The 16,282-nt window shown below is 53.0% G+C and overlaps 4 protein-coding genes and 1 pseudogene across 5 annotated transcripts, besides 1 other annotated feature; 4 read left to right on the plus strand and 1 right to left on the minus strand.

The window, feature by feature from the left end:
- Window positions 1-742: 742 nt before the first annotated feature.
- On the plus strand, window positions 743-1,336 carry NCS57_00273200 (uncharacterized protein; the record flags this gene model as incomplete). The annotated part of the gene is made up of 1 exon (XM_053052755.1): window positions 743-1,336. The coding sequence occupies one exon, from the start codon at window positions 743-745 to the stop codon at window positions 1,334-1,336; it is 594 nt and encodes a 197-aa protein (XP_052918001.1).
- A 2,384-nt stretch (window positions 1,337-3,720) lies between these two features.
- NCS57_00273300 (uncharacterized protein) lies at window positions 3,721-4,762 on the plus strand (the record flags this gene model as incomplete). The annotated part of the gene is made up of 4 exons (XM_053052756.1): window positions 3,721-3,739; window positions 3,822-4,038; window positions 4,088-4,490; window positions 4,538-4,762. The coding sequence occupies 4 exons, from the start codon at window positions 3,721-3,723 to the stop codon at window positions 4,760-4,762; spliced, it is 864 nt and encodes a 287-aa protein (XP_052918002.1).
- Window positions 4,763-5,164: 402 nt separating this feature from the next.
- Window positions 5,165-5,877, plus strand: NCS57_00273400 (annotated as a pseudogene). Its single transcript has 2 exons — window positions 5,165-5,562; window positions 5,631-5,877.
- Window positions 5,165-5,877: a sequence feature.
- Window positions 5,878-7,566: 1,689 nt separating this feature from the next.
- Window positions 7,567-12,390, plus strand: NCS57_00273500 (uncharacterized protein; the record flags this gene model as incomplete). The annotated part of the gene is made up of 6 exons (XM_053052757.1): window positions 7,567-7,661; window positions 7,718-10,326; window positions 10,373-11,268; window positions 11,319-11,576; window positions 11,637-12,217; window positions 12,288-12,390. 6 exons carry the CDS (start codon window positions 7,567-7,569, stop codon window positions 12,388-12,390), a joined length of 4,542 nt encoding a protein of 1,513 aa, XP_052918003.1.
- Window positions 12,391-13,301: 911 nt separating this feature from the next.
- On the minus strand, window positions 13,302-14,968 carry NCS57_00273600 (Mitogen-activated protein kinase; the record flags this gene model as incomplete). The annotated part of the gene is made up of 9 exons (XM_053052758.1): window positions 13,302-13,380; window positions 13,434-13,617; window positions 13,673-13,751; window positions 13,821-14,177; window positions 14,233-14,332; window positions 14,418-14,461; window positions 14,597-14,726; window positions 14,808-14,855; window positions 14,913-14,968. The coding sequence occupies 9 exons, from the start codon at window positions 14,966-14,968 to the stop codon at window positions 13,302-13,304; spliced, it is 1,077 nt and encodes a 358-aa protein (XP_052918004.1).
- Window positions 14,969-16,282: the final 1,314 nt, after the last annotated feature.

A 16,282-nucleotide genomic window follows, 5' to 3' on the forward strand; every position in this document is an offset into this window, starting at 1 on the left:
TTGCAGGAGGTAGAGCCTGAAGGGAAATCGAAGAAGGCTCAGGCATGATGAGAGCCTGGTTTTAAACAGACCGCCATGACCGGCTGCGGCTATGCACGCTGGGCAACCCTCAACTCCAAATCGCCTAGAGCAGAGCCTCGTCGAGGCAAGCCCCCCTATCCGGTTGCCTTAAAGACAATGGCACAAGCCCATTGACGGGCACATTGTGTGTATCGGACCAAGGCAAGAGTCGTTCGCCAGCAGAGCGCCATCGGCAACAAAGGGCCAATTGTAATTCCCAAGCCACCCTCACCGCGGTTTGGCATTTGATTGGCAAATAACATCCTTGCTTGCATTTGGGATTTGCAACTCGGCGGAACAGCCCAAAACCAAGCCGCGCATGCCCAAGGCCGTCCCCAAGGCCGTCCAAGCCCAAGACAAGTCCAAGACAGGTCGGCACAGCCCAGACGAGAGTGGGTTTTGCTCTGCGAGGACATGGAAATTGCAAAACTGCACCATGGGCCCTCGTGCATCGTTTGAGTCGTGGCCCAACGGCACCCAACGGGCACCCAATACCCGCCAAATTCAGGTCCCGGCGTGAGCTTCGCTGGCCGCGATTGGCGTGACCTGGCATGCAGGTCTGGCCATCATGTCCCATGATGCGCGTGAGCTCTAATGCGTGTGCTTCCGCGCGAACGATCTTATTCAGACCAAGCAGAAAAAACCACATCACCCTGACTCCCCCATGCCATCAACCGCAATCATGGACTTGAATAAAGGCTCGCTCAGTCCCGCCGGTCCATCCATGCCCGACACCACTCTCCCACCTCACCCATCATCATCTCACACCCTGCGCCTACACCTGCAAATACCATTAGCATCACGTCATCTCAAAACCATGATGAGCGAGGAATACTACAACTCCTGGGAGGAGCCTAGCAAATATCCGCGGATACCCAACGTCTATGAGCCCATAGACAGCGTTCCATCTCGCAACGCTCACGACACCAACACTCGGCCTCTCAACCGAGACAAGACAAAGGCCATCGCAGTCAAACTGAATATCGATAGCCATCGCCGGTCAACTTCACTGCGACAATCCCCTGACTTTGAAAATTGGCCAGACCACAGGGCACTTGAGGACGATCAAGCGAATTGGTCCGTCGCAGCACAACTGGGGAGCAGTTATACCTGGAGCGATGATTCCTTCAACTGGCGTCCGAAACCGTCAAACCCGTCGCATCCGCCGCAGCGTGAAACAGACGAGCAGAGGCGAGCAAAACGGCAGTCAAGTTTTGAGAAGTGGATGAATGCTGGCGACAAACTCTTCTGTCACTCACAGAAGGCCCGGTCATGATGCTCTCAAAAAGAGCTTGACGACGATGACGAAGACAAAAATGGTGAAGAGCATGAGACATGATTTGGCGTTTTAACTGCGAGCACACATAACGGATTCAGGAAGGGTATCGAATAATTGCATGATCCTGTCAAGACGGATCCAAGACGCATCGGCAGCTGGCCGTACAAACACTTTGGGTCGATGCAAGAACGGCGTTGGTTTGGTCTTTGGCTGTTGGTAGAATTGATGATTTTGGCCATGATGCGAGGTTCAGCTTTGTACCATGTCGACTTCAGATGAGATGAGATGAGATCGCATGCCTTGTAGCCTGAAAGACTTGCATCATGTCGAGCCGAGTCTGCCAAGAGCACAGGATATCCCAATCGAGCCTTGTCACTGACCCTTCGGGAACCTGGGGTCGCCCGGTAGATGGATGGCTCGAGGTCGTGGTGATGCCTAAGTCCACGAGGCCTCAGGAAGGAACGAGAATGGCCAGGGGACAGAGGGTGCGAGGGCGTCGACTGAATAAGGAACGCACTCTCGGGAAGAATTACACCAAGGCTGCACCAATCTTAATGTCAGCTCATCTTGGTGTGCAGGCTCATGGAGTACAGATGACGAAAGGGTGTTGTCGGAGTAGGTAGTGGTGGTGATGTGAAACACGACTTGTTTTGTGCCGTGAAACCTGCAGGAATGAAGATGACCGGGGAGAACTGCTGTTAGCTAGAAAGATAGAAGAGTGAGTATGAGGAACAATGGTTGCCAATTGCTCGTCGATGGAGGGATTTGACTTTAGGAACGGAACAGGAAAAGAATTGATGCTCGGTTTTGGCGAGGGCCAGCTCAAGTTATCGACAATCGTCAACCCGGGATGTACCTGCCAGCTTCAGAATGAGGATGGCTGTGGCGTTGCAACCATGAATCTCGATGGGCAGCCACTACAGAACAAACCGGGCAACACCTGCCCTCCTTCCTTCTGCCGTCCCTCTTGGTGAGGGTCACGCGAACCAGCGACTGCACACCCAAATCCTCGACAAGGTTCTCGTTAGCACAACTGCCGATATTGCCAAAGATGCCTTAACAAGGAGCTGGTCTCCTCGTCTGTCAGTCTCTACACGCGCTGCAAGCGGAAGAGAAGCCGTTATGAGCCGATCTCGAGGCAGAGCCCAAGTCGAGGTCGTCATTAGGGGGTTGAGGTCAGCCAATCACGTAGCTGCAGAGACGCCTACTTCCCTCGCGACAGTCCCAATACAGGCCTGTGCAGCGCAACGCACCAGGGAGTGACTTGCGCATGCACCACAGGTTCTCTGAGCAGGTGCGACCTTGATGAAACTGTTTTAGCGGTACCTGCCCTTGGATGGAGCTCAGGCCACCAGCAAATACTGTACATGGCATCATTCAATGCCCCCTGTAGAAGCCTCTTGGAAGCAGGCCAATCTCATCCGACGACGCAAAGGCTACTAGCTAGCGTCGTGTAAGACAAAGCCATCCCGTTTCTCTCTTGGCTGATGACTTTTCTGTACGAATTAATGGACTTGTGATCATGGAAATGGAACCCTTGAATGGGCTGTCGCGGACAATTACGTACCTTGGCCATGCACCTCAGACAGAGCACCACCATCAACGCTGCCTTGCTTGCACACCAACTCCACACCAGCACTTCCGGAATCCAGCCTGGCCACCACCTTGATCCCAAGGTTTCCGCCAGAAACCAATCAAAGCACGACCTTGTTTTATTTTCCGGTAGTCCTTTCGACTGATCCGGCACCCCGCAAGACAGGCCCGTCCCCTAGCGCCCTCCCGAGCAGGTCATCTGGCCTGGCAGGGCATGGCATGGTTGGTGATGCAGGTGTTGCTCTGAGGATGCGCGGTTGGAGATCTGCCGCCGAGAGGCGATGGACGGCGGTCATGCGCTGACCATCCCCAATCCTACGCTTATACCGACTTCGACGTACCCGTCCCTGTCACTGTCCAGCTACGTAGTTAGGTACCTTTGCGAATGAGCTTCCCGATGGAACCGCCTTCCAAGCTGTTACAGTGCCTTGATTTATTCGAGGCAAGCCAAGGTACAGTAGAGTAGCTTCCATGGCGCGTGGTGTGACACGAGCATCGTCGATGGTTGCTTGCTCGGCCCTTCCCCTCCATCATGGGCTGGGCTGCTTCCCCGCATAAACTACTCGGCCGTCTGCCTACCTATTCCCAGCTGTTTAAATGCTTTCGTCGCCCTCTGCCGCTCTTGAGAATCCTCTCCCTCTTCCACACGTCACCAGTTCTCCAGCGCACACCCACACTTTGAACTGCGTCCTTAGCCTGCCTTAGCAGCTGTCTTCACTCGAATCGACTTTATTCTCGACTATTCTCGACGTCTTCCATAGCCAGGGCCGACTCTCTCATCTGTCACCATGGCGAACTGGCAACAGCGTACGTTCCAAACAATACGAGGCGCTCTCCTCAGCTCTCCGGTCCGTAACTCGGGAGCTACATCGCTGACCATGCCTGCTAGTCAACCCCTTCAGCAAGAGGGAGTCTCACTCAAACGGAGCTATCCTCACGTACAAGATCCTGACTCTCCTCACCTGGGTCCTGTCCCTCGTCGTCACCGTTTACTACACCGTCCGCCGTCCCGAAGATGGCCACACGAGGAATAGAACGATCTGGGAGCAGAACCACTTGTACCCCACCGCTTTCAGTCTGAATTCGACCATCACCTCCATCTACTGGTACGCTTCGCCATGGCCTGTTTGTTGGAAGCGCTAACCTCTCCTCTAGGATTGTCCTCTTCTTCCTCCAGGCTGGTTACATCGGCCACCTCTTCTCGAGCAACTCGGACATTGTTCATGCTGCCGCCAGCGTTGGGAGCCACTTCATCTTCAACAACCTCTTCCACTTCGCCTTTGTCATGCTCTTTGTCCGATCTCACTTCCACTGGGCCGAGGTCATCTTGATTCTAAACTTCATTAACCTTTCTTCGCTCTATTTCCGCCACAACACCTATCCTCGATTCATCCACACCCCGGTTGCTTCTGGACCTCTGGCCTGGACCTTTGTTGCCATCTACTGGAATGGCGCTCTGATGATTCCTCACCCCCACCATCTGGTGCCCCGCATCTTCGGAAACATCTTCATTTGGGCCATTCTCGCCTATGGATTGTTCTTCATCATCATCTACAAGGTTTGTGACGTATCCACCTGTTGCCGCAGTAGACTAACCGGACGCAGGATTACACCATGGGCTTCTCGCTCAGTGTTCTATCCGCGGCTATTGGTGTTTCGCAATTCCTCGACAAGGTCATTGCTTTCCAGTGGATCTTCGCTTTCGTCATCATGGCTCTTCTCTTCATCGCAACTATCATCGTCGCAGTCCCTGCCTGGACTGGCAGAGAGATTAGCTGGCGATCTGCGCCTGCTGACCAAGAGCGCGCTCCTCTCCTTGCAGAGAACTAAGCGCCCGGTATAATCAAGAGAGCGGTGACTTGTCTCTAGATACCCAGCGGTTATTCTCGGTCAGCACGGTATTTTCAGGTTTGATTCGTGGTCATGATTGTCTTGCGTCTCTGGACCTCCCGTCATTCGCAATTCGAGCCCATCGGACGTGGAGTTAGGAAGGCATGGCGTTGTATGTTTGCCGAAACGTTGTTAATTATTTGCACGTTCATTGCAGGCGCTCGATCACCTCGGTAATTAGCTAGTAATTGAAGGATCCCGACAGACAAACTCACGCGGTGTCACCAAGATTCAGGAACTTTTACTCCGGTGACGATCATGACATGCTGAGAGTGACGTAACTGTGGGGACGGACGCGAATCGATAAGTTGCCGGTATAAGCTAGTCTAAGTGCGGTAAAGAAGCTCGGCGGCTTGGATCGAGACCGCACGTCAAAGATTCTTGATTGCCTCACCCGATACACCACAACACGACGACGGTCAACACTTGCAGATGAAGCCCCTGAGGGCATTTCCCTTTCCTTTGAATATTGGGACCGATATTTGCCAAATCTCGCGCATCCACCGAATCCTCTCAGGTCCTCGTGCTTCACGCTTCGTTAGCAGGATCCTGTCTCCTGAGGAGCTAGCAAAGAAGGACGCTCGCCTCGACATCCTGAAACGGGTGCCGGCGAGCAATGGTGCATTGGCAGTAGGTCAGAGGAGTGAAAACAAGGCATTAGTCGGGGATGATCAAAACCATGAGAGTATTGCCGCCAGAGATCCTGAACTATGGAAGTGTGCTGCCTTTGTTGCAGGGAGGTAAATGCTGTCCAACCCCTCCATGAAAATGGAGATTTGCAATGCCGCTGACTTGAATATTGCGTCAGGTTCGCGGCAAAGGAGGCTGCCATCAAGGCGCATCCATACCGACGCCTAACGTTTCACGATGTGATAATTGAGAGGCGCCAGGTGGAGGGAGAGAGGTTGGGGAGCGGGCCGCCAGTGGCGCGCATACGCAGCGGCGAAGGACAATCAGAGGATGCAAGCGCTCTAGTGTCGATCAGCCATGATGGAGATTATGCGACGGCTGTGTGTTTAGGGTATGAGCCAAGTAAAGGAGACATCAAGAGCTAATACTGAGAGACTGAGTTCGCTGCATACGGACTACTATGTATAAGCTTTACTTGTCCAAAAAGAGTGCATAGTCAGAGAAGAGACATCAACCATGTAATGCAAAAGTGAGGGCATCAAGATGATGAAATTAAATGGAGAACGTTGCATGACGTGAGGAAGGAGCAGGCGGGTATCAGCCTTGCAAGGCTGCGGGGCCAGCACCTTCCCGCTCAACGACGACAGACGAGGAAGGAGCAAAAACAAAACACCACACCAAGCATCACCACCTCCAAAAACATATTCATCCTCCAAAAATGAATGTATCACGGTATACCAGGGACTCGAACCCTGAGCCTTAGTCTTAGGAGGACTACGCGCTACCATTGCGCCAGCACACCGCCGCAGGCCTTGTTGATTGGCTATGTTGAGTGAGGTGTAAATTGAATTTATATAGACTGGGTTGCGGGGGGTTGGTTGGGCTGGAAGGGTGGGATGTTGTCTGGGTGGTTGGAGGTTTGGCAGGTGATGGTCGTGGTTTTATGGTATTTTTAGATGGATTAGTTGTTTCGTTTCTGCCATGTTGATTGCTTGAGCGGGTCGTTGCGTTGTACATGTTTAGGGCAGGTGCTTGCCAGTGCCTAGCCGCGTGTTATCGGCAGTCTGTAGGCAGGGCCGTCGAAGACCATTGCATTTGTTATAGAGGTAGGTAGTGATTTGACAACTACATTAGTTTCTTGTTTCTGTTTCTTCATTCGATTATGCTGGTAACAACATTGCGTGGAGAATTGGCAACATTGTGCTTGCATACCAAATTACACTTCTTGTTGCTATGCCTCTCTCAACACCCCATACCAGAGAAATAAACTGCCAGACGCCCGGCTACAGTAACCGGCTCTCCAGCCCACAATGATTCTTCACGGAGAAGTTATTATCCAATCACATAGTCAGGACAGGCACGCAAAGCCAAAACCAGCAAGATCGATAGATGATGCCATATCGAACCAATCTGGCTACCCTGGAGATAAACCGGTCGTTGGAGAGGGTGACCACCACCTTGACACAGCTCCACCCCCACGAATGAAGGCCTCAATCGCGGAATTGAGACAACAGAGAAAAGAGACAACTTCCTCACCGTGACGCCTCGGTCTAAGCCCTTCAGGCAACGATGAGTCCTCACCGAAACCGGTCAGAAAGCAAGACGAGGCGGTCAAACAACGAGGCAAACGACGGGCGGTCGAATCGACGTCTTGACCGTTGTCGTGCCGTCCCCCCCCCCCGTACTCTGGTGCATGCGGGCTGTGTCTTTTGGCGGCGGGTCCCTGCTGCGGTGGATCGGGCCCCAGGGCGACGGTCCACTGGGAGCCCTGGGGAGCCCACCCAAGCTCCAGCACTAGAGCCTCTGAAGTCCCGATGGTCGGCCTTTGACGGGGCCCCACCAGCTCTTTCCGCCCCAGCCATTGTTCATGAGAACTGGAAGGGACATGGATTGATAACGTGCTTGCTGTTTTCCTCCCAGGGGGACTTGATTTCAACTCTTCATTCACAATCTTTGGTGTGACGGTGGGTTGAGACGGGAGTCAATTGGTGACTCAACTGCTTCTCAATCGCCTGCGTTGACATTCGTTGCCTCTGCGCTCTCTCCTGCTTTATCTCTCTCACTTTAGCATCTTCTCAAGCTTCAGTGGGGTTTCTCATGTCTACGCGGCCATCATGGATATCCTGATCCACCGGTTCGGCGGATTTGAATTCTCTCCTTACCAAGGGAATCAATCATTTCTGCCTCCACAGCCTGCCTACCTGACAAGGTATTTATTTGTGATAGAAACACCCCTGTTGAACAGCCATGCTAAGCCATGTCCAGCGTCTATCAAAGCACAATGTCGTTGACTCAAGTACCATGGATCGCTGACGTCTCACGGCTTGCCCAATCTGGAGCTCCTCAAGCTGTGTTGCTCTTTATATCTTTGACACGGCTTCTGGTTCGAATTGCTCAAATCCGAAGCAATTTCTCTGCTCAACGGTTGAAAGCGGCCAAGATTCGGTGGCCGTATGAACTTGCATCTCAAGCTGCAAGGCTCGCCGCCACTGCCCTCATCACAGTTGCCTTCATACAAGGCCGGATACACTGGTCAAATATTCTAGTGGTTGCATATGCTTTCGTCCTGGGCTTGCTGCGCCTTTTCAACCACCTACAATGGCGACACGTGGCTCTGCACCAAGTCAACCTGGTGCTCACAGCCATGCTGTTCATCCTTATCGTCGGTTACACCCTGCCCTGTATCCAGACTGGTACACAATGCCTCCGCGATGCCAGTGTTTCCGGAGCCATCGCGGCCCTCACCGTGGCATTTGCTGTAGCTATTACCACACCGCGAGAATGGACGCCTTTGCCGATTGACCTCAACATCCCCGGCTACAACCAGGATGAGCCTGCCCCTGAAGAGGCCTGCAGTTGGTTCACCTACTACTGTTCCTACGACTGGCTAACACCCGTCATCTGGAAGGGTACCAAGCGCAAACTTGATATGGCTGACATCCCCAAGATTGCTTGGTATGACGAGCCCATGTACCTCCTGCGCCGTGTCCAGGAGGCCAGGGCCATCTCGAAAAAGACATTGCGCACGGTAATCCGCTTCCAGAAGAGCGAGCTGATCCTCATGTCTGCTTGGGTCGGGTCTGCATACACGGTAGAGACTGTGGCCGCCTACGCCATGTTCAAACTCCTCGAGTACCTTGCTAACCCAAACGGTGCCATCTACAAGCCCTGGCTCTGGCTGCTTCTCATGTTCCTCGGCCCCCTGGCTCGCTCTGTTTGCTTCCAGCAGTACATCTTCACGTCCACAAGACTCGTTGTTCGCATCAAATCTGCCTTTACTCAGGAGTTGTACTACACTGCGCTCGAGTCGATGGAGATGGAGGAAGACCCCTTTGAGCTGCAGTCAGGGGGCGCGAAACCAGGCCACCACAAGAACCAGGGCCAGAAGAGCGCCAAGAGCACATCAGCAGGGCGATTGGCAAACTTGATGGCTTCTGACATCGACGCTATTTACAGGTCACGGGATATCATCCAAGCTACAGTCGGCGTCCCTGCTGGTACAATAATCTCTCTTGTTGGCATGTATCGAATGCTCGGTTGGGCTTCCCTCGTCGGGACTGTCATTCTATTCCTGGCGACCCCTCTCTCTGTCTGGCTGGGACGCAAAATGTTCTTCTCACAACGCCGGGTGAGGAAGGCCCAAGATTCACGCATGTCTCTGGTGACAGAGTATCTTGCCTCTCTCCGTGCCATCAAGTATTTTGCCTGGGAGAATCCTATCACGGACAAGATCATTGAAGCTCGAGCTGCAGAGCAGAAAGAGCTCTGGAGGACTTCTATGCTCCAAGCTTTGCTGAACCAAGTCATGCAGATCTTTCCCTACCTCTCTCTGCTCGTCATGTTTGGGCTCCATGTTGGTATCGAGAAGCGTCGTCTCGATGCTGCCACTGCTTTCACAACCATCTTTCTTGTCAAGAATGTTCGCAGAAATATCATGCAGGCTAGTGCCTTTGGCAGAAACTTTGCGAGCGCCCTGGTGTCGGTGAAGCGGCTGGACAAGTACTTTGAGAGCACAGTTCCCATTGTTCACTATCCGGTAGGTCCGCTCCGGATGCAGGGAGCATCGTTCCGAAAGACCAAGAAGGCTACGTTCACCTTGAACGACATCACGCTCGATTTCGCCCAAGGAGGCCTAAACGTTGTTGGCGGTCCAAGTGGAAGTGGAAAGACGACACTCTTGTTGTCTATTCTGGGTGAGACGTATCTCGAGAGCGGCTCTTTGACAAGACCTCAGGACGTCGCCTTTGCATCCCAGTCTGCTTGGCTGCAGAACGATACCATCCAGGCAAACGTCCTCTTTGGCAGTCCCATGGAGGAAGCAAGGTACAAGCGTGTCATTGAAGCATGCTGCCTCTGGGAAGACTTCAAGGAACTACCCGCCAGGGACATGACGACGGTAGGTGAGAATGGCACTTCTCTCTCAGGAGGTCAGAAGGCTCGAGTTGCCCTCGCGAGAGCACTGTACTCCAAGGCGCCTCTCTTGCTACTCGACGACATCTTTGCCGCTCTGGATGCCAAGACAGCTGCAGGTGTCTGGAAACATTGCTTTTGTAGTGACCTTCTGAGCGGGAGGACGACAGTGTTGGTAACTAACCTACCTTGGATCTCTGAGCAAGCCGACTTTTCTGTGTCGATGGAAAAGGGGCAGATCAGCTCGGCCGAATCCCAGATTGGTGTCGTTCGCAAGCCTATCGCCATTGCTCAAGTCTTGGGAGGAGATGCTGAGGACAACGAGGCTCCTAACGAGACCGAACCGGCGATCCAGTCTAATGGTGACTCTCTGAACGATGCGAACAAGGTCTCGGAGCATAAGACGATGAAGGATATTGTGAGCCAGGAAATGAAGGCATCTGGAAAAGTTGGCCGCATGACTTGTATGCGCAGTTCATTCATTTATCGACTATGCTGACTCGGACACAGTTTTGCAGTACATGAGCTACTTTGGGCATCCGCTGTTTGTCATTGTGTGTCTCGGTCTTCTTCTGGGTACCAACATCTTCACCTTTGCCAGCACTCTATGGCTTTCCGTCTGGGTCGAGGCATATGACCATCAGGCGCATATCGACATAGCTTACTACATGGGCATTTTTGCTGCTCTCACTTTTCTGGAGATTGGCACCTATTGTCTGGCCATTATCATGTTTGAATGGGGAGCCTGGCGTGCGGCTAGACGCCTACACAACGACTTCATCCGTGCCATCATGCGAGTCTCTCTGTCGTGGTTCAAGCATATTCCTATCGGGCGTATCACCAATCGCTTCTCAAGCGACATGGCCTCGATCGATGGGACTATCTGTACCATGCTGCGGCTCATGCTTGATACGATCCTTCTGATGCTATTCCGCATAGGTGCTGTGAGCAGCATCATGCCTATCTTTATGGTCCCGGCACTTTTTACTTGTCTGTTTGGTGTTCTCATTGGAGAGATGTACACTCGCACTGCCGTTGTCATCAAGCGTCTTACCTCTTCAGCACAGTCGCCAGTGTTTTCACAGTTTGCCGATACCCTCGCTGGACTCCCTGTCATCCGTGCTAGGGCGGGCATGTCGTCAACGTTTCGAGAGGAGCTGGCTGCAAAGTTGCGAGCTTGGTCAGCGTCTTCTGAGGCCAGCTTCAATGCCAACCGTTGGGTTGCTGTGCGTGTGGACTTTGTGACGGCGCTTGTGAGTCTGTCAGCTGGTATCATTGCAGTATCTCAAGCTGGGGTTGTGGCTGCGGGCCTGGTTGGTTTCTCACTCACCAACGCCAACGGACTTAGCCAGACAATCCTGTTGCTGGTCCGGGCCATGAACGATCTCGAGGTCGAGATGCAGAGTGTAAGTATCATTGGATTCAGTGAACTTGCGGCTGCTAACCCGAGGCCTAGTTCCACCGAGTCAAGGAGTATGTCAAGCTGGAGCCCGAGGAGAAGGAAGACAAGACCTACCCCGATGAGGGCGAGTACACGGATGATCCGACTCATGTGATACCTGAAGACTGGCCTCGATCTGGCGAAATCGAGTTTAGGAACGTGACCATTCGGTACGATCCGAACGGGCCTGATATCCTCACCGACGTCAACCTCAAGTTCAAGGCGGGTGAACGCGTGGCCGTGGTGGGACGAACAGGGTCGGGCAAGAGCACGGTGAGCATCGGGTGTTCTTCTTGAACTTGTTTTCAGCGACACTAACCATGATGCTTCCAGCTGGTCCTCTCGCTACTACGCTTCACGCATGTCGTCTCTGGGGAGATTCTGTATGACGGTGTCGATATTACCAAGGTTCCTCGACATCGTCTTCGCGAGAGTCTGACCATAATTCCACAAGAAGCCGTCCTGTTCAACGGCACCGTCGAGTCCAATCTCGACCCGGGTGGTCAAGTTCCCAAGAAGGTGCTAGACAAGGCCCTCGACAACTGCAAGGGAATAGCCTCCTTTTCCCCACATGCCTCAGACGATAGCGACAACGAGGAAAACGCTGCTGATGACGAGGATCATAGTGCTGTGACACTAGGAACAATCGTGGACGCCCGGGGCGAGAATTTTTCGCATGGCCAACGACAGGTGCTCTCGCTGTGCCGGGCGCTCATTCGTCAGAGCAAGCTGATGTTACTAGACGAAGCGACAGCCAGTATGGACTACGAGACGGACAGGGGTATTCAGAGCGTCCTGCGAAGGGAGCTGGAGGCTGCTGGCGGAGACCGCACGCTGGTGACGATTGCCCATCGCCTGCGTACCATCATTGACTATGACACTGTTGTTGTCATGAGTGCTGGACGTGTACTTGAGTAAGTTGTGGTTTCACTATTGTGTCCATACCCCCCAGGTAATGAGTGCGTACTGATGAAGCTCGTCTAGATGCGGTTCTCCCCGAGACCTGTACAATGCTCGAGGCCAGTTTTACGACATGGTGTATCACAGTGGCGAGATGGAGGATTTGCGAGTACTTTTAGACGCGTAAATGTTGAGAGGCTACAAAAGTAGACGGCGGAGGTCAGAAGTTGATTGAGACGCCGTTGTTGGATAAAACTGCATGAGAAGCATATATAACATAAGCATATATAACAGCAAAATATGGTTATTGTGGTGGTCAATTTGCGAAGTAGGCATGATGGTTTAAGAATTGATACACATCCGTCTTCCTCTGACATGTTGAACACATACATGCTCTATGCACCAGAACCTCATGACAACCCTTACAAGGCATGGCAGTTTAAAGCATCTATCATGATTTCTTACCATTCTATAAACACATCGACCATCATGATCGATTTCGAGTCTCAGTTTAAAACCATTTAGCAATGGATGTCATTCACAAGGTCTATACTCATAAAGGCAGCAAGCAAAGGCAACAAGAAACTAAAAGTACCCAAAACATCAAAACCCACATGCGTCGTATATTTTCATGTCCCGCTGTGTCTCATTAATTCGAGAAAACTTCATATATGTTGCGGGAAAAAAACAGACAAGAAACAAATGAATACAGGCGAGAAAACAACCAGTTGTTATATAAAAAAAAAAAGACCCCCTTTGCCCAAACCTCCCGCCGATTCCCAAAGTCTCCCCAACGCCATACGTGCGTTCGTTTGTTTGTGTCTCTTTGCTCGTGCCTTGAATGCTTTGTTTTCTCAAATAAGCCAGATAAAAAGTCCTCCCCCCACGCGTATTCTTGATTGTTTTTTTGCTCCCTCTTGTTCTTGGTTTTTCATGTAGGCACGGGATGCGAGTGTAGATAGGTAGGTAGTGTGGGTTTATGGGCGTCCTTGTTGAATTTCGTGGTATCATCGGCATTGCGACATGGTCTGCTCCTCCTCCAATGTATCTGCATGCACTGCACTCGTAGCCTCTTCCTCCTTATTAACAATGTCTCGTCTATTGTCCGTTGAACTGCTGCTCCTCCATGTTGGTGACCCCGGCTTCCACGTTATGGTAGTCAAGTATCTCCGAGTACCTGAGCATGCCATATTAGTACTTGGACTAGGTGGAGACTTCACTCGGACTCACATCATGATCTTCCACGTATCAACGGGCAGGTCAGCATCGTTGAAGCTCCAGTCAAACTTCTCCTCGGCCACGGGCTCGTCGGTGGGGTCGTGGTAGGGAGCAAGGTAGTCGTGGGCGAGGGCCTCGGTGGCCGTTATCCGCTTCTTAGGATCGAAGACAAGCATGCGCTCAAGGAGATCGATGGCTATTGCATGTCAGTTCTGGTGGACATTGCGGATCGCCAGCTAAAGATGACGTACCTGAGTCGTCGGCGTTCTTGAACTTGTTTCGGAGAGGCTGTCGCTCGCGCTTGGGCAGAGACTTGACGAATCGTAGAGTCTAGTTCTCAAAGTTAATTCCACTGTTCCATAGCCGACCTCGGCCCGACAAAGCGCAGAGACAACTCACGTTCTCGCTAGCAATAGTGTTGATAACATCATCAGGGGGAGTGCCCAGGAGCTCGGTGATAATGGAGAACTGGTTGACGTGATCCTTTCCGGGGAACAGAGGCTTGCCCTCGAGCATCTCGGCAAAGATGCATCCAGCGCTCCAGATATCAACCTCAACGTCGTATTTTTGCCAGGTGAGCATGATCTCGGGGGCTCGGTAGTATCGGGTGGAAACGTAACCCGTCATCTGGGGGTCCTGAATTCGGGCGAGGCCAAAGTCGCAAATCTTCAGATCGCAGTTCTCGTTGACAAGGATGTTGCTGGGCTTGAGATCGCGGTGGACGACGCCGGCCGAATGCACGTACTTGAGGCCTCGCTGCGGGAGAGAGGGTGGTTAGCGTCTTTTGTGAAAGGGAATTTGGCAGACATACCATGATCTGGTAGAGAAAGTACTGGATAAACTGCTTCTCGAGGGGGCGCGAAGTCAATAATCGGTGAAGATCAGTGCCGAGAAGCTCTGTGACGAAATAGCTGCAGCATTGTCAGCTCGGAGTCCCGCGGGGAGCAGAGTGGGGGGAGGGGCAGAGCCGGTGACGGTGAGGTCGGGCAAACGCACATGTCCTCGAGAGGGGAAATGAAGATATCGCTGAGTGAGATGACCTGATGAGCGCATCGATATTAGCATGGTGAAGCTGGCAATTGACCCAGCTCGGTCATGAGCATGAGATGAGGCATGCGGGCAGGGAGGGGCCAGGGAGGGGAGCTCTGGCGGGGCGAGTGGTGGTGGTCGCTCACGTTTTCGTGCTTGAGGTGCTTGAGCAGCTTGAGCTCACGGTATGTGCGCTTGGCGAGCACCGGAGTGCTGAAGGGCTTCATGATCTTCTTGACGGCGACATTTTGGCTGGTAAGCTGATCTCTGGCGGAACTGTCGAGTGCACGTTGAGTCAGTTACTGTCATTGAAGGCTCGCTCGGGAGCGAGGGCGAGGACGGTCGGGAGAAACGCACCAGACGAGGCCAAAAGCTCCCATGCCAACAGGCTGGAGATCCGAGTACCTGCGAATCGGAAGAGTCAGTAAAAGCGGTCGGTCGCATCGTCGTGTCCAGCCTTACCTCGAGGTGATCTCGAATGTGGTGCCAAAGATCTGGGCGCGGACGAACTCGGCCATGGTGAAGGTCTGTCCGGAGCGGGGAGGGTTTGGGACGAGAGTTGCAAGATGCGAGTTTGTTTCCTAGCGGCGAGACAAGGAAAATGCTAAGACGCGAAGGTTTGGAGTATCGGAGCGGGGATGGCCGAAGCAGGTGGCAGTCGCAGATTGTTGAGCTGAGCTGGACTGGACCGGGTACTGTACTGTACTTGACCGCGCTGTAGGGACTGGCGTAAGAAGTTGGGGGAGCAAAGTAGTAATCTAGTTGCTGGATTGGATGGGCTGGGATGGGTATGGATGGGATGGGATGGACCGATAATGGGTCAGGTGAATGGGAAATCGACGATCGAGCACAAGGCGATGGAAGAGTGACCGGGGGGTGCTAGGGGAGACAGTGAAAAAAAAAAAAAGCGATCCAGGTTTCGATGGTGTCGATGGAGCGAGCGAGTATCGAGCGATGGACGGCCACAAAGACTGCCAGGAAGCGATCGGGGCGGGGACGATGGATTCCCACTGGACGGGACGACAGAGAGCCAAGCAAGCCTGTTGAGTCTCTTGTTGTTTTTCTTTGCCCCTTGTTACCGAGCGGGCTTATATCGAGATGGATCGATCGATGTTTTTGTCCGTGTTTTGAGATGTCGTTTCCCGTCTTTTCCCTTGTCTTGTCTTGCCTTTCAGTTGTTATGTTATGTCGTAGGCGGTGCGGTAGGCGGGGTAAGGTATGCGGGCAGCCAGTATCCCCAGGAAATTCAGGCTGTAGGTAGGTAGGCAGGCAGCGAAAACGACGTCTGTCAATGGCAAAAAACCCTCTTGTTAGCCAATACCCATATTAAGAATGTAGCGTCGCCACTCGAAATTCACGACAGAAGGGCACTAAAGCAGCAACACTGAATCGGAAGTGTCTCCAGGTGGTCTTCTGATGGCTTGTGACTGGTGAGGGGCAACACGTCCACTCCAAACAGCCAGGGCATGGCCACTGAACCAGCTGCACTGCGCTGGGCTTTGCCTCCCGTCTGGTCGAGATCAAGGCCATGGATAATCGCAGAAACTGCATAGACCCGACTCTCTATTCGAGCCTGGACTTCGGCCGCCATCGTCTGAGCGATAATGCCAGCAAGCGCCGGCAGTGGGGTCAATTGGCCTGTCCTTTGACGCCATCGTGCCCCCCAAATGCTCGCTTTACCGCTGGCTGGCTGGCTAGGCTGGACTGAGCCCGCGCGCCCTCTCCCGCAGTGGCGGGAGCAGGACGCAAGCGGCGCCGTGCGTGGAGAATATTCTAGACATGATGGACCCGAGAGTGTCTCCGGGGTGCAATGTCTCTGGCAGAGGTGCTGT

The sequence above is a fragment of the Fusarium keratoplasticum genome, chromosome 2 (assembly GCF_025433545.1).
Source record: "Fusarium keratoplasticum isolate Fu6.1 chromosome 2, whole genome shotgun sequence".
NCBI classification, from domain to species: domain Eukaryota; kingdom Fungi; phylum Ascomycota; class Sordariomycetes; order Hypocreales; family Nectriaceae; genus Fusarium; species Fusarium keratoplasticum.